Source organism: Accipiter gentilis, chromosome 10, assembly GCF_929443795.1.
Source record: "Accipiter gentilis chromosome 10, bAccGen1.1, whole genome shotgun sequence".
NCBI classification, from domain to species: domain Eukaryota; kingdom Metazoa; phylum Chordata; class Aves; order Accipitriformes; family Accipitridae; genus Astur; species Astur gentilis.
Window position 1 is genome coordinate 22,116,721 of NC_064889.1, and position 18,170 is coordinate 22,134,890.

The window sequence follows — 18,170 nt, forward strand, 5'->3', positions numbered from 1 at the left end:
ATCTTGTTCTTTGGAGGTCCTCAGTGTTACATGGAGACTGCTCATGGCTGTGCATGGCTCAGTTGCTGGTGTATCTAAACACGTCCGTGAAACAACAGTGCACTGAAGCTTGCTTTTAAAGTGAGCTGGACTAGCCCCATCTCCCCACCCTTCCCTGTGAACTGGTACTTGCCTGGAGCGATCCAAATATTAGTCAACACAGGGTAAGAGATGCACAACATGGCTCCTCTGAGTCCTGTGCTCCTTCGGTCAGAGGAGAACCTTCTGTGCCACCCACATCTTCCTTTAACCTGGCAGAGTACCTGAATTACTGAGCTGACTTGCCAAGAGAGATTTAGGCTGGAAACATCTCTAGAAAGATGGCTCTCATTAAGAGCTGAGGCCTGCAAAAGAGCACAATGCTGGCTGGGGCACAGAGCTGGGGAGAGAAGCGTTAGTCATCGCCTGCCTCATGTTTGGCCCTTTGGACAGTCTCCTCTCTTGCAAGATGCACTGTTTTGCCTGTATGACTGTTGGCAGAAGCTAATGAACAGAGATGGTTGAAAATTTTCCATCAAAACAATATTTCTGTTTTGCCAGAAGATAGTTTAAAAATTAAGTGGAAAAATTAGAGAAAGGACCCTGGGTTTTGGCTGACATTGTTGGTCAAAAAAATCCCAAACTTAAGATTTTTTAGTCAAAAATGGAAGTATTTGGGGTAAGGCAGGGGAGGAAAGGGGAGGAGACTGGCAGGTCTTAGCAATACTCTGAAAAACATCTGAGAAAATTTTGACAAATAAGAGGATGTTTTTGTCAATTTTTTCCACAGTGAAAGTTAATTCTGCTTTTAGAACCATTCTACGGGGAGGCTGGAAAACAAGCAAGCATATATGCTTTTTCTCTCTTATACATATGGCTACAGATACTCCACAGTTTATAGTATAAGCATAGGCAGCAGTTCCTCTAGAAGAGATACATAAGAGAGACCAGATCTCTCATAGGAGCTGCCCAAGAGCCTATTACCCAAAAGCTGTAATTCTCAGAAAGACACACACACACAGCTGATTCTGTTGTGAGTTTGTACAGCTGATGGAAAGCCTTGATAACCTCACAGTTGCCTTGCATACAAATAAACTGAGCCATGGGGACAGCAAGGGAAAAGGCACTGCTTGCAAAGGAAGGTCCTGTGCCCACAGCTGTTGCAAAACCATCCGTACTTAATAGTCTGCCAGCCACAGGCAATGTTGTTGCTAATAACATTGCAGAGAGAATGGCACATAAATACCTGCAAACACACAGAAAGCTGTTTTCGATCTTGCTTACACAATAATGTGGTTTTTCGTTTCCCCCTTTAAAATTGTTTCTTCAGCAAAACATGGTTGGGAAAAAACCCCCATCTGGAACCTTCCTTACCCTCTGGGAAATGTGACTAACAGCATTTCTTGGTCTCAGTGTCACAGTCCTGTCCTCAAGGTATTGTTGGCCACTGTTGTGAAACGATGAGGGGATGAAGCCATGAGCGAAAGCGGCTGAAGACGCCAGCGGTCTGGTAGTTCAGCAGGACCCTCCTTCCTTGACACAAACCTGGGCATAAAGCAGAGGTGATGGTGCTGAAGCCAACACAGTGCAAGTGGCACAGAAGGTGAATCAGCTCTGTGAGAAAATCAAGATGTGATATGTTGTTACTAGGCAGCAGGGAGCAGGGGAGGTTCAATTTATAGTGATTTCCTAAGGAATTAGACCATGATTGTGGACAGGATTTATATTTTAAACAACACTTAATTTTTTTAAAGGACTAATTCAATCTAGATGTGGATTTCATACCTTTTCTTTAATGAGAGCAGCACTGGGGGAAGCACGGTCAGAAGTACTGACGTGTCCTGGCAGGGGCTCCAACTGCTGCAACTCGCCTTGCTGACAGCCCAAGCTTGACTCTTGTCCCACGACAGCCCAGGGTTACAGTCCCGGCGACTTCCACCACAAGCAGCTCTGGCTCAGAGCCGCCAAAGTGATAAAAGACTTCTTGTGCAATCATCTCGGGAGGAAAGTTTGGTGCCAAACAAAGCTGCAGTCTGGTTGGGTCTTTTTGCCATTAGAGACAAAATCAAGGGGAAAAATACAGAGCTGGGGAAATAAATGGAAGCTGCAAAATGTTCAAATAATGTCTTTTTCAAGAAAATGAACCCTCCCCCCCAAGAATGGCTTGTCTGGCTTTGCTGGACAAACCGTGGCTGCACTGATCTTTGTGCAACCTAAAGATCCTGTTAGAGGACACCCCTTTTTCGCCGATCCATCAACAGTCTGAATAGTTTCTCTGCCCGTCTCCAGGATGGCTGCACAATGATGTTGTAGTATGCAGTGACCTTACAGAAACTGTCGGTGATCTTTCAACAGCTGATGTTTTTTGGGGTAGCAGAGCCAGCCATACAGACTGGCATGCTACCAGCGCTCTCCTCCTGCTAAACAAATGAGCATTTCCCTCTCTGCCAGCCAACATTCTGAGCAGTATCCAGGCTTGGGGCTGGATCTTGCAGCCCAGTTTCTGTAAGGGGCATCTCTGAAGTGATGTGAATTTTACTCTTTGCTACTTCCAGTAACACAAAATGTGTCTGAGGATAGAAAACCAGTGGGGAACATCCCTTTCCCTCCCCTGCCAGTGCAGTAACTGCAGTACAGGCTCACTCACTCGATTCAGAAGCAGCCTATGCTCATCTCCATGCCTTGTCAGATTGCTGCTGCCAATAACCCCAGCTAGCTGCTTTGGGAATCTGCCTTTTCCCCAGGACCGCCTGTGGTCTGCAAGCTCTTGAGAGAAGGACCATTTCATTGGGCATGCCCTTCCAGCATCCACATGTCTGGGTGTAGATTCAAAGTGCCATTGCACAAAGAACATTGAATCATTATAAAAGGCCTCAGAATAAAAACCATCCAGAAAGCAACACTGAGGAGAGTCATAAGGCTACTGCAGGAGTACAATGAGAAAGATATTTTTCTTCAGAGGGCTGAGGGAGGAGATTAAATGCACTTGAGCAGATGAGGGAAGGTATTTAGACAGCAAAGGTGGTGAATTTTCTAGTGGGTGCAAAGCAAGTTTGTGGGGGACAAAGCAGCTGCAAGCAGAACAGGAGGGGAATGATCATGCAGAGAGGGCAAAGCCACAAAGTGTGTCTGTGGGAAATGGAGGAGGAAGGACAAAGCAAGCATCTATGGAGTTACACTGAGACTGCTACTCCCCTGAGGCTCGGGAGAGGCTGGAGACACTGAGGATGCAAGGGCTCACCTGAAGACTGAGTTGTGCCAGGAGCTGGCCCCACATGCCGATGTCCTGTAGGTTCCACCATGGTGAGCATGCAGAGTTGCTCTCTCTCGAGTGGATACCAAGGCCTGTGACATGGCCCAAACAAGTCACACTGGAGGCTCCAGCTCCACCCTGGCCACAGAGGGATGAAAGGATGAAACACCCAAACAGGAGCCTTTCACAGTCAAACAAGAGGAGCCGAGGGAAACCACACATTTCAAGAAAGCCCAGCTGCTCCTCTCCAGCCCAGCGGCTGAGATGGATACCTACCCCAGGGCATGTGGACCCAGCCAGCATCTTAGCTGTGGTAACGTGCAGGAAACACATATGCAAGCCCCAGACATCAACTGCAGGACTCTGCTAATTGGGAAAGGCTGTCTGTCTGGCCACTATTTGGCAGACACGGCAGCTCTGACAAAATAATAAATGTGGTACAGTGCAGCCTCCAGGCATTCTTTGTGGGGTCTATCACATGAAAGTGGCATGAAAGGAGACGAGATGATGCAAGACACATGGAGGTCAGCTTTGGAGACTCTCCGATTACCTTCTGGGTAGTTACTGCTAAGGGGAGTTTGTGGTCCCTCTCTGCTTATATAGTCTCTCATTTAAACTCTCCTTTTATATACAGATAATTCTTCCCATCCAAAGTGAAGATGCTTCAGTCCTGCTTGTCCAAGGCAGTTACGCTGTTGGAAAGTCTCTCTCCAGGAAGACCAGCCCATTTCTAAAGACTGTGAAGAGAAGCCAGAGACATGATAAAAGGACAAAAAAAATGCATACAGAAAAGATAACTAGTCTTTGTGCATTAGCAGCATTTGAGGAACTCCTGTCTTCCTACTGACCTGCCTTCAAATCAAGATAAACAAAAGGATGCTGAAGTGCAAGTGTTATGGAGAAGTATTATCAGACATGTTCAGCGCAGGTCCAAAGTACCTGAAGAAGAAACACAGTTCAGGAGCAGCCTGCCCGTTTCTGGGTGCACTATATTCATACAGCAGCAGGACAACAAGTGAAGCCAGTAACTTGCCAGCAAGGAGGTTACCAGGGCTTCTTTTCTTACACCATCAGAAGTGTGAGTGCATTGAACATGACTGCATCCGGCACCGTTCTTCTCTGCTTGAAACTCCACAGCATATTGGTGTTTGTGCCAACACTCTTCAATAAGAAGAAAACATACCTTTCCCAATGGACCATGCAGAGTTGGAGAAAGCACAAAGGAACACGTGGTTTTCAGTCTACCAACAGAGCAAAGTCCTCCAACAGCAGTACTCTGGGTGATGCCTGGGGCTGATGCCAGGGTAAGGTGATCCATATTGAGATTTTTGGAAAGAAATGTCCTTCCAGAGAAAGCAGGGTCCTGCCAGCTTGCTGCAAGGGACCAAGAGGCAGCTAAGGCTGCCATGTATAGCAGGACTTGCAAGAGACTGAAGGAAACAGGTGGAGTTGGTGGAGGCAGAACTGAGCTCCAAGCAGCTGGGGAGAGATTATACTTTCTTCCTGGTACTTTTATGTCAGAGCACCAGAGCCATCTGACCCCACCTGCCTTTAATGATCTTGGCTGAGATGTCTTACATAAAAAGACAACTGAGATCACAGGGAAGGACAATGGCTTCAAATAATTTGGTTTCATGGTTAGAAGGTGGCGATTAGGAATAAGAGAAAAACAGCAAACTGCTACATGCAAAATAGGCAAACTAAGTATATAAGCCTATTGGATTTATAGAAGAGATATTGGCACATACCAGGAAAATTTCAAGCCAAATGTATGACAGCATTCCTTACACCCCTCCCACCCACTGCCATATCCCAGCTTAATGTGAAGCCTTTTGGCTTCCAAAGGCTTATAGCTATGTTTTATTGTTTAAACAGGTCAACAATTGCAATCATATGTTGACTCCAGGCAATACACAAACACGATGATGTGTTAATATACAGCAACACTTGGATGGAGTTTCTACAATTTTGCTGCTGTTAACAGTCATATCTATGATGGCAGCTGGGCTGGTATCTCTTCTGAAGACTAGGAAGCCTATCAGTGTTGTGCCATCACCAGGAAGCCAGCGTGAGATCAGTAAATGAGCTCTATTTTTAATATAAGTATAAACTCCATTCCTGGAAATCATTTTAGGAGGCGGACTCTCACATCAGCTGTACTTCGTTTTGTTTTTAAGGCTGCTTTAGAAATGTGCTGCTCCTATCTCCAAGAAGTGTCCTTTTATCAAGTATGGAATATGGATACCGGTGATGGCATCTTTGTACAACAGGATGGGAGAGGATCCTACAGGCTTATCTGTGTGCAGCTGTCTGCAAAAAACATCTTCACTATGCTGAGGGGGGAGTTAAATAGTACAAAGATTATGGCTAGTGCCTACAACAAAGACATCCAAAACACATGGCACTGAAGTAATTCTGTTTATTTCACACCAGGGAAGTGTGCAGCTAGGTTATGTAGATACCTTTCCAATGCATGGGACAGTTTTGCTCCAGTATAAATTTCCACATGCTCAGCAGTCTTCATTATCAGGTTGCGCCTGTGGAGCAGCCACCATTAAACATACAGCTAGTTGCCACTTCATCTCAGCTCCAACATACATTGAAAGCAACCTTTCTCAAAAGCACTTGCAAAATGTCCCCCCCTGCTCCCCCCCCCCCATGCTTTAGCTTCCCCACAGCCTGCTCAGGCATACACAGTGATACCCCAAACAGAGCCTGGCTCACTTTTTCCAGACAGGCATTTTCTACTGTTGTGTCACTGACCACAGACTTTGCAAGGCATTAATCAGGTATTAACATTCCCTGTGCTTTATTTTGCAATGTGACTGGGACAAGACCCATAATTTCTTGATTTGTTAGCACACTGGGAACTCTGAGATGCCAGAATTTTACTGACAAATGACCTTTTACACCTACCACAGCTATCAAACAGAAGGCCTATACTTAACCGAATCCTAGTCTCAGTCCAGTATTAGACAGATGCATAATGTACTACTTAGAGCTGCACTCCTTTCTTTTAATTTTCGTATTAGCTATTTGGTTTGCTTTGGTTTTTTTTTCAAGTTCAGAAACCTTATTAAAGTTGTTATGGAAAAAATAAATTTATTATTCAACATACTCAATTTTTTCAAAATGGAATGATCCTCTCTTCTTTTTTTTTTTCATTTACAACTGGTTCCATTCAGTTTGACTGTTTTTATCTTTTCTATTTATAACCAGCACCAAAAAGAAAATTACCATGGATACAGTACATATGCAAATTAGCTAATGGAAAAATATATACATTTCACTCTGTAATGAAAAACTTAAATGATATTATTGCCATGGAGAATATATCCCTGTATTATAATAAAATATCAAGCAATAATCGACTGCTAAGATTCTTTTCCACCAACAAAAAATAGCACCATACATGAGATAGTGAGAATCTACACTCAATAACACAATTGTGCAACTAGAAATGTACAGTACTTTAGTAACAGTACAGAGTATTGTTTACAATATGGAAATATCACCACTGTAATCAAAAGAGCGTCAATCTCTTACGAACAACTAAAAAAAGTATTGTCATAGATACACTGAAACAAACAGCTTGCTTTTCACCAGTATGTAGTAACAGAGGGCAGAGCATAGCTGTAAATTCATAGTTAAGCTCCTATAAAATGATACAAAACAGAAGTGCAGGAGTATTGAACAGAGTTAAACTTTTTTATTATTATTATTTTTCTGGCTATTATAAAATGGGAAGGTTGTCACCATATGAAGTAAGAGAATGTAATAAAACGGAGCTGTGTTGTGCCATCAGTTTTTAATTAATGTTGGTTTCTGATTATTAAAAAAAAAAAAAGGTTGATGCACGCTATTCTGTGGGCTGTGGGAGCAAGTGAGGTGTTTTTTTCAGTGCTCAGACATTCGAAAGAATTCCTTGTAAATTCATGTTTCCTTAGGTAGAACCCAGAACTTGGACCCAAGTGTTCTTTGAAGTCCAGGACCTAGCATACTGGGACAGGCCACAGGTCTAAGTAGCCTAGTATCCTGTTCTGGACAGGGGCCAGTAGTGAATTATTAGTGAAAAACATAAGAATTAAAATCCTTCCTCTCCGATGCACCTTTCTAGGAGCCTACCTTTCGCCTAGAGAGGATGACAGATCAGCACTGGAAGAAAAAATTATCCCTGCTAATTAAAAGCACCTTTGATTCCCATTCATAATAAATGCACCTGCTATTCTTCCAAGATAACAGAGAAGCCCGATGGCAAATCCTTCAGCAGCCCAACAGGACTGTTGGTAATGCCAAAAATGATCATCAAGGGGGTGGTGTTCATTGGGCCAGGCCACTTCATGTGCTAATGTTGTCCATTAAAAGAAAAATGGCAAACTCCAAACCAAGTGAAGGATGTAAGGGGACCTACCTCAACAAACTGCTGTTGGTGGCTGTGGTGGTAGGGAGGCAGCAAGGACGCCCACAGCCCTGCTGTACAGGCAGAGATGTGTTACTGCAGGGTATGACAGCAGGCAAGGAGGAAAACTACCACTGTGAATTACCAATATAAATCAGGTCCTCTGGGCTCTGTCTGATCTCTTGGAACTTTCTCATTAGCAGTTCATCTACCTATTAATTTGCCTAACTGAACATCACTGTGGTATTGCCTAAATCTTCCCTGTCGCCCCTGCCAGCAACATTTTCCATTGATTACTTGCTAAGTAGTTACACAACATCAGCGTTTGGGCTACAGGGTGGGGATAACAGAAGGAGGTCTGATACTGACTTTAAGATGCCAAAAGAACACCCAGTATAACAAAAACCAAGTTGGAATCATTTCCCTGATAGAGAAAATCATCTGAGGCATTGGAAAGCAGATCTGTTTGAGACAGGCACTTGAGAAAAAATCGTGTGCAAATGTGCCGTTGTGCATACAGGCCAGCTCTTGTGTGCACATACGCTCATTTGCACTAATAAGCACAGATGAGAATGTGAAGCCCACACAGGATTAGTCTGCTGATGAACATTAGCTCCCCGTGCTTGTAAAACTTAGCCCCTAATAAAATAACCAATGAGTTATTCCAGTGAGGTCCTGGATACTGAAAGGATTGTAATAAGGAAGAAAAAAGTTGGTTTAAAGATTTGTTAGGTACTAAGAGTCTTTATCCCTCCTTGCATCCAAAAAAATGAGACAACGGCAACAAAGACAACTTGAGGACAGGTGTGAGCTGCAGTTCAGACTGGCCCAGGGACTGGGGGTAGTAGCTGGGCTTAGTTCTGCACTCATCTCCAAAGAATAAAACAGTAACACGCAGTTCTAGAGCGAGTACAAAGCTGTAATTCATCCAAATGGCTCTGTTCATATCATGAAGAGTGGGCTGTAATTTAACCACTGCACAACTGACCTTGGACCCTGGCAAGGGAAATGATACATGTTGGAGCAAGATATGATAGGGAGACATTGATCTGTAGGACTAACGGAGGGGACAAACTCTGCCCAGGGTAGAGGTCCTGTTTCAAGTCTCACATCTCAGAGAGGAGTTTGGTTTAAAGTGCAGAGACATGGAAGATAGTATCATATATGCAGCACTTGCTAAGTGCTCTGATAGCACCAATGTGATAGCACCAAACCTGATAGCACCACAAAAGTAAGACAGGAAGCATTAAAATACAGTGAGCAAAATCCTAACCCTTACTGAAGGCAATGGAAGTCTTAGCCTGAGGGCTTCAACAAGCTCAAGATTACACTTTGAATGTCTTGGATCCCTGACTACTTTTGACTCAAAAGGCTACATAACCTCAGATGTATACAAGAGCCAAGAGATAGGAAACACCTCTTCTGCTCTCCACTCCATCCTTCACACAAAGGTTGTTCCAAATCCTGTTTCTGTACCAACCCTATCCAATTTCATGGTCCTCTTAAAAAAACCCAAACCATTCAGTCTCATTATCTGATTGACTTGTAAAAACTGGAGAGAGATTAGGCCAAGCAATCCCTCAGTGAGCTCTACTGGATGAAATGATATCTGGCTTCTCTCATCTCATGTAAATGGTACTTGCTTAAAAATAACTATCTACTGCTGTTAGTAAGCTTCCATTTCATTAAGCTCAGAGAAAAATTGTTTCATAAAAGAAACAATATTATTCTGGGGAAAAGGGAGAGAGGATTGTTTTTTAAAATTAGAAGGAAGAGCAGTCCCTATTAGTTGCTCTAAAAAATATGACTTGGAATGTTGGATATAATTGTACTGAGTTTTCTGCAGGAATTTCAGAGATGTCCATCCTCTGCTATCAGTTTTCGTAAGCTTTTATAGCAAATCCTCTCTTTAAGTTAAGCCTTTCATTTATGTGTGTGTCCCTCCAAGCCCACTCCACGGTGGGATAACTGTTGGGAATTGAAAACATTAGATGAAAGCCAAGATTAAAAGATTAAGTAATGTCTCTACCTTTGCTGAATTATTTTGCCAGAGGCCTTCCTTCATGGAGGTACCCATAGCCTTAGTCAATGTAATCACTTTGCAACTCTTGTCCTTTTCTTTAATGGTAGCAAGCCATCCAGTGGCTGGTGATTTAATATATTAAAGTAAAAAGTATTAATGAAAAATGTAAGGATATCAAAATACGATAAAATGATTGGCTCCTTGAGATGACTCTTTCTGTTTGTTTTTTTTAAGGTGGATGAGTGGATTACTTTGGTATCCAGTCTGTAGAATTAGTTTCAAGTCTTATTAGGTATGCTTTGGAATCCACCACATTGTAGCAACTCATGAAGTTCCAGTACTCAGACCTACTAGTCCGTGATTTACATACAAATAGCTGTAATACTCTAAGAAGTAGCACAGGTTCATTAACTCTTCTGCTGCATCTTGTTTGCATAAAAGTCTCTGCAAGTCTGGCAACAGCGCTGATACCACCGCATGTCTTGGCACAGATTCTTCTCCCGGATCACCCTGCAGTACACTGTCCACTGGTCGCCTGTACACTTGTACGTGAGAGCAGCTTTGGACAAGAAAAGAAAGGAGAAACTAGCAGATTAGCCAGAGAACAGCATTGCAGGTGTGATCAAAATCACTGCATATGAGGGAAGAAAGGACCGATCTTGCTGTTAGCACTGGAGATCAGATGATGATCTTTCTACCAAAATATCAGGCTCTTGGAAATGCTCGCTGCAAGGGTGCAGCTGGACATGACTGGGGAGCGCAAGCCTCCTCACATTGTACCTGTTTTGTCTCAGTGACAAATAGGCCTAGATGAACAAAATGCCCAAAGCACTGGCCTAGATTTAAGTCCATGAACACGGCACAGCAGTCAAGGGGAAGCTGTGTGCTCCCAGGGAGAGTGCTTTGCTAAGGCACATTTTCAGTAGTGGCCATCATCCTCTCGGTGGAAAACATTTTTACAGAGGAGCAAAATCAAACCCAATTTGATGGATGTAAAGATAAATTAATAGGAAGTAAAAAATAATACTTCTTAATGTAGTAAAACCAGTAGGACAACAATTAACTACTGCGAGGGGGGGGGGGGTGGGGGTGGACAGCAGAAGCTCCCTCAGACTGACAAAAGGTTTGTGCAGGGGGGAAAGACACTGTTGCTGAATCTGTTGACAATATCATTAAAGGCTCATACATGCTTTTATAAAAAAGTAATGGTAGCAAAACTGTACACTGGATAAAAATGCACACGTATAGTGAGTTCTTTTTATGGTATGTGATTTATAAATTGTATGTAGCATTCTTACAAATTCTGTGATAACTGGAAAATCTTCTAAACCAATATTGTGGCCTCTGAGCTTGGGAAAAAATGGTCTGATTAAAGAACATTAAAAGGTGCTGACCCAGCAGCATCTTGAGTCCCTTGTTCCTCATCTCTGCTGGATGAAACCAGGAAAGGGTCTTATCCTGTATTTAGCTGTGAGTCTCAGTGCCAAGCACCAGAAAACAATGGCAGCAAAACTGGTAGGAATGTTTCACTGAAACTTTGTTCAGTTGGACAAGAAACAAAAGTTTCACAGAATCTGATGAAATGAAGTTGCACTGTCCCAGAAAAAAAAAGGAACATGAAGCCAATTTAAAAAAACCTTATTGTGAGAAAAAAATTGAGTGGAAGTCACCATCCTAAACAGCGGGAAGGTAGAGCTATTTCTGAGTCTGTCAGCAGTGGAGGGGCTTTTTGGGAGGGTTAGATCTGCAGCACTCCCCACTAGCTATGGTTCCAACCAGGCATAGAAAATGTGATGTAGCTGAACAAATTACACATCTTCCAAGAACACCTGAGATAGACCTTATAAATCTGAGATAAGAGACTTTATGTAATAGAAAGACACTGAGCCACAAACAAAGCTAGGACTGTAATATTTTAGAGGTCCAAGGTCCCTCATAGGTTGTGAAGTAAGACAGAAAGCATGTTGAGGAAGTAATGTGGGTCAGGTACCTGGGGGACAGAACCCCCCCCCTCGAAATGTGTCTCCACTGAGGGACACTGGACACAGATGTAAAAGTCAGGTGAGGTGAATTCCACACTTAGATACTTCTGAAAATGTTAGCTGGGATGAAAAACATTCTGGAGTGGGGATAAAGCAGTGTGGGTTTTGTAGACTACTGGAAATTTTTTCTGTATAATTTCTTTTGGTGAGATTTCCATTTCAGGAAACAGAAAATCTTGTTTAAAGATAATCGAATGCAAATTGTGTATAAGCAGGAAGAGCAAAACACTCAATGATATATCTTTCTGCTAATATCAAATATCATTGTTTCTGGCCCTGGTGATTCCAAGCCCGGCTGAGAAACAAAAGCATCCCAAATTACTTGCAGATTACTTTCAGCAGGAACTTGAGCCGCCTCAGTCTTCTAAACATGTGAGTTTTTTATTGCTTTGTCCTAAAATGTGAATTAGGATGGATTTCTTGTCTCATCAGTGTATCAAGGGCTTACTTCTCAAATGAAATGTTTTCCTTTCACTATGCTCTTAGTGCTAAAATATCTGGGAAGTACTCTCATATGTTCTTAAACAAAAGAGGTTAGAAGCTCCTCAGTATGACTGCATTTGCAAGGATAAAATTTCCAATATTCTTTTAAACATCTGTTAAACTTTTGGGAAACAAATTTCAGTTCAGAAGCTTCAAGTCCAGTCCTAGTTTAAGTGTTATTTAATACTGGACAATGCTATTAGAAAATGGTTCTCTATTACTTAGCAGCTCTGCCTTTTCATATGTATTAGAGGCTTCTTAGCCTACAAGACTAGCTCTGCTGAGAGGGTGGAGGCTGTTCTTTCTGGTAAGCTCTTAGCAGCATTGTTTACATCCCAGCCTCTTGTACTGAAAGTAATGGGAGGCACAGATGAGGCTGTGTCAGTATAGCTGATGGCTCAGTTTAACTTCATCTTACTGGTGATGATGTGTGAAATGCAAAGAAACCAGCTTGGTTCTTGGAGCTGTGGCTGAATACACAGGGCTGAAGTTTGGAAAAATATATTTTTATCCCCTTATAAACAGAGCAAATATGACGTGGAAAATCATGGATTCCCACAATTTTGTATTAACAGAAGCATTCTTAACTAGAGACATTTCTTACATACAGTGTTAAGGTGTTTTGAGAGACAGATGGCTTATCACCATATTCGCATCTCAGCAAGGTACACAGGAGATGCAGGTGGGGTGAGAAGGACAGTGGCAGAAAATCAAAGGGTTCACGGAAAGAGGCTGGATGCTCTCTTGCCTCACTGGGCAAATCAATTCATCAAAACACATCCCTGTGGCAGCAAATGAAAAGGAAAAAAACCCCTGTGATGCTCTACTTTTCAAGGTCATGTACTTTTCTTGGGGCATGGATGAATAAATTATCATACTTTACACTCACTGTAGCAAAAGCAGGGTGTTGAAGGTGTTTGTGATGGAGAAAGATATGCCTGTCAGCTCCCCCACCTCTGTGATTAGTCAGTCAATCACCCACCATTTGTGTGGTCCTGTTGGTCTCAGTTCTATCCACTGCTGAGCACTCCAGCTTAGGCAAAGTCTGAGGCAGGGATCAATGGATACGAGAGGACCTATCCACACTAGACCTTCAGTCTAGAGCCTGACTGGGGGGGCCTTCTCCTAATTTCTGGTCCTGGGCAATCCTCTGAAGCCCCACTTTTATCACACTGGGCACACTGGGACCCTGGGCTTTGTCTGGTCCTTCACAGGTGGCATCTTTCCCCCAACACCTCTTCACTTACCAAGTCTGGGCGAGGTAATTGTGTTGACGTTTATCTTCTCATTGCAGACCTCTTGGTGGCACTGCCTGTAGGCGGCTGGCTTGGACAGGACAGGGCACTCATTGCCATGGCGCCCGGTGACTTTGTGCATACACTGGACCACACGTGACTGGAGGCCTTTCCCACAGGTTGAGGAGCACTGGAGAAGAGAAGGCAGTGAGATATGGTCCAAGCAGAGTGGCTTCCAAATCACATACACACATACACCAGAAAAATCACTGCCAGAGCTGAAGTGTGCAGCATACTGGCAGCTCACTATGGTGCTATGGACTCAACAACAGGTTCATTGTGTCAGCGAGGGACCCTTCATACAGCTGTTGCATTTGTCCATGACGATTTTGCAGCTTCAGGGAGTACTATGAGCAGAGGAACTGTCCTGGCACAGGGAAGGAAGCTGTTGTCTTTCTGTCTGAACTTGCTCTGAGTCCATCTACGCTGACTGCCCCTGTGGATGCCCATGACATTCAAGCAGGCAGAGATGCAATTCCTTCCACCAGCCACAAAGAGGCAAAGTTGGAAAACGTATACTGCTTAATTATGGATGAGCAGCTTCCACCTCCCTCTCCATGAGGGACCCAGTAGTACTGGTTGTCTTGGTTTAAAAGCCCTCTCCAAGGCTTGGATGGCCTAACAAGGCTTCCTCCACAGACAAGATGACCACTGCCAGGCACTGATATAAGATAAAACCAAGGATTACAGCAGAGGCAGGCAGCTCCTACTGCATGCCCAGACTTCTAGAGAAGCTCTGTTCCAGTATACGAGAGAACACATCAGGTATTCAAGTATGCACTCTCATCTATCCCTGCTAACCGTCTGGCACTTGTCTGTCCTCCTGGGAGCAATTGCAAATTGTACTCCACGAGTTTTGGCTTCTATTAGCCAGGAGGCCCAGCCTGTTTATACGCTCTCTTTGTTGTCATACAGTTGGAGTCCCTACCCCTCCCTCCCTCTTCCTCTGGCCCAGTCACTTGTGATTTACAATGTCCTACTTGCATGCTGTTCAATTTTAATAAAGCAAACACAGTGAGCACAGTGAGGTGCACCAGCTGGAGTTAATAAAAGAACCTTGTATTTAAAATAAAGAAACAATGGGTTGCAGGACTTTGGTAACATTCCTATTTCTGCTAAAGCCACACACAAGCAAACTATGGGGGAGAGGAGGAGGTGGGGGAAAACTCAGGAGATATAATTAGGATGATGTCAAAAAGATCATGTTTTCTGTCCTCTGCTGTTTCTGAACAAAGTCAGTGCAATGGAGCTCTCTCCCTCAAAAACACTATCGCCTCAGAGTGTTACTTCTTAAAAACAGCATGCCAATCATTGAAGAAGCTCAAAAGATGAGCACCATTGGGCTGGACTGAAGTCCAAGTATGAAGGATGTCTACGCAGTGTGGATGCTTGTAAGGCTAGGACCCAGGGGCAAAAGAACATATGTAATATATATAGGCCTCCACCTCCCCCACCTATGGGGGAGAGCAGAGCAAAGCTGTGGTCATTTTGTTCTGGAAGTATCACAAGAAACCCCTGCTGCTTCTCAAAGACCATCTGATACAAGAAGTATAGCTTTGTTCTGGGTAGAGCACAGGGAGCTTTTCCTTCCTGTGTGGATCACCAAAAGGCCTGAGAAAAAATGGCCTCAGATGAACAGGACCATGTAAAATAGGTCTGATGGAGTCCTGCTTCAGACAACCCAGTGCAGAAATACATTTACACAATGTGAACAATTTATTTCTGGGTAGGAGGACTTGTAGGATCAGTGAAGCCTATTGTAAAAAATAACATAGACTGTTTATCTAATTTTCTTCTTTAGTCAGTCACGTTAATGACTTTATTAAACAGGTTTCTTGTATGTGGTGTACTTACTGAATTTGTATTTGCTTTTCTCTTAATTTCCCCCCTATATTTCACCTGCTCTTTATTCCTATTAGCCTATTTATTCCTAGTGCCTTTCTCTAGGACTGAATTTCTCCATTCAGAACAATCTCTGGCTCAGATCCCTTCTGGACTTTGCCATTAAGCCATCCTGGTGTGCAGCTTACCTCTGTGTTTCCAGCTATGCAGCCCCCTTCATGACCTGATTATTGTATTCTGAAGGTAGCAGTTGTACTATATTAAAATTGTACATATATTTCAGAACTTTTTTCTTAAAATAAATAATTGTTGGGTTTTTTTCCCTTTACATCCTTCTTATTTCAATTTAGGGTCAACACACTAGTTTACAACAGATTTGTTTGCACTTAGATTTTCAAAGGTTGAATTTACATCAAAATTTGGTCACTGCCTATTAATACCTCAACCATGGTTATGCTATTTAGGATGATGCTGAATGAGCCCTTCCTTTGTATGCCCTACAGTGAGCTCTTCCAAAAAGGAATCATTTAAGTCCTTTATTTAAACCCCCTTTATAACTTGAGCTTCTGCAGTGAGATCTAGATTGCATTAGTCTTTGGTGTCCCTCTGCTCTTCCCCAGCACTGTGTGCCTTCAGTGATTTCTACCAGTCTGGAGGCCAGTCAGGCATGGCCATTACATTTGGATTTAAAGTTAACAATTTTTATCCTGATAAATGCAACTATTAGGTCCTTCCACTTCACTAGTCATATGCAACCTCTAATCCTCAGGATTTCAATGGCACTTTCAGTCTTCAGAGTGCTTTACTAATCTTAATCCTCACAAAATCCTTTGCAAGGGGAGTGAATTGTACATCCATTTTACAAACAGAATAGCTGTTACCACTCAGGCATAAAATAACTCATCCAGGCCATGGGGTTCCTTCACATGATTGTAACATAGTGAGTCTGAAACCTCTGTCTCTGGCTTTTAGGCACTCCCTGTGCTTATGAATGCTCTTAACGGAGGGGGGAGGGGGGAGTGGGGGGCACGGAAAGAAAGAAAGAAAAAAGCATTTTTTTCATAAGGTGAATAAGGTTTTCAGATACCAACATACAAACACTCACCTACCTTTGTCTGTGTTCCTGTCTCTGCGTTTGTTAACCAGCAAGGAGGGCAAGCAATGAAACTTTTTCCACAGACACTGCCAACTCCAATCCTTAGGCAAATAACAGCAGAGTTTTTGCCCGAAGCAGTTTTATTCCTTCTCCTGGGAGACTGGGATCATCACCTATGCTATGCAATTAGTTTTTCACAGCCAGGAAGACAGATTTTAACATCTTTCTTGAACTCTTTTGGGCTTGGCAGCTAAAGGAAGGTTGGACATCTGGCTTATTTTAAGACGAAATTTTCAACTCTGTACTTGGATAGTCTCTTTCCTAGGAATTTCAATAGGAAATAGGAATAGATACAAAATACATACAAAGGGGGAATTGTTACTCATGCTGCACTATGAAAAGAGGACATCATGAAAAGAGGCATAAAAATCAAACTCCAACTGAACAGCAAATTCCCATAAATACCTTCCCTCCTACTCTGGACAGCTAAATGCATTGCTACAGTCTCTCTGTTCCCAAATACTTACAGAGCAAGTGAGCATATCCACAGAACAGTTTTCAGGGCTAGATTCACTCTGTGCCCTCTGATACAGGATGCTCAGACTTGGACACAGGTCATGAGGAGTTTGAGTAAGGAAAAGTGCTGTGGCCTTCTGGCAAACAGAAGAATTTCCAGGCAGCCAACAGCTGCCAGAGAGAGTGTATCGCTTGTGGCGGTGTGTGCCCTGGGCTGCAGGCGTAAAAGTAGCATTACAGCCCAGCACTTGATCCAGCTTCTGTTAGAGCTGGTACATTTCCACTGTGCAGAACGCTGGGAGGCTCCAGTGCTGCACATTGTAACTGCGCTGATCATATTTAAAATGTGGTTGATTGGACACTGGACTTTTTGGGCAAATATTGAGTTCTAACACTGGTAGTAACAAATATACTGCCAAAATTGGAAAAGCCTTTACAAGTGTTGGTGTAACTCTCAAGAAACACAAATGTTTTGATCTATGATGGAGTAAAGTGATCTGTGAATGTGGAGGACTGCTTTTGGAACCTGGTTCGGAGGTGTGTCGATCTCTGCCTGCCACCTGAGCTACTATGCAAGTACTGAGAGAAAACCCACAAGCAACTTGCCTACTCTAGGAAGCTGGGGACTTCAACAAGTGGTTGAATAGAGATGCTGGTGTCAAACAAAGAAGTGTTTTTTTCCTTCCACCAGGCATTGCTGGTGATACCACTATCAGAAAAATGGATATGCAAAATTCATGTAGTTTAACCATAATGCACTAAACTGACAATATAGCCATCGTAAATTGGAAATCCACCCACATGCAAAGATCAAAGGATTGTTCAGCACTGTAAAAAAGAGGGGTTTAATGAACAGTTACAAAAAGCAAACCTAATGAGAGCCCTTGTAACTCCCAGTTCAAACACTGCTTGAGAAGGCAAAAGGAATACAAAAATGCCTCCATTGACATTCTTTGGCAGTAACATGCAAGCCAGTGGGGATATCCAGAAGGAAATAAACTCACAAATTGTCAAGGCAGCAGCTGCATTCATCAGCTTAAAGAAGATTTACTCACTGAAAAACTCCAACCTTAAGACCAAGCTATGATTTTTCAACTGGAATGCTATTTCCACCTTAGGATACTGATACGAAAGCTTGAAATCTACCAAAGGTGCTGACAGATGTCTAATTGCTTTGAAAGCAAATGCCTCAGGAGAATATTA

General features: G+C 43.0%; 1 protein-coding gene across 2 annotated transcripts in view; it reads right to left on the reverse strand.

Moving 5' to 3' along the window:
* Nucleotides 1-5,949: 5,949 nt before the first annotated feature.
* ADAMTS17 (ADAM metallopeptidase with thrombospondin type 1 motif 17) overlaps nucleotides 5,950-18,170 on the reverse strand; it is a 198,485-nt gene continuing 186,264 nt past the window's right edge. The window contains exons 22-23 of one of the 2 annotated variants that reach the window (XM_049811684.1): nucleotides 13,466-13,643; nucleotides 5,950-10,252 (exon numbers count right to left, since the gene is read on the reverse strand). In XM_049811684.1, the coding sequence (XP_049667641.1) occupies nucleotides 10,101-10,252; nucleotides 13,466-13,643 (330 nt within the window). In that variant the 3' untranslated portion in view covers nucleotides 5,950-10,100. Of the gene's footprint in view, nucleotides 10,253-13,465; nucleotides 13,644-16,585; nucleotides 16,773-18,170 lie in introns of those variants that run through there. The other variant, XM_049811685.1, reaches the window with a different exon arrangement.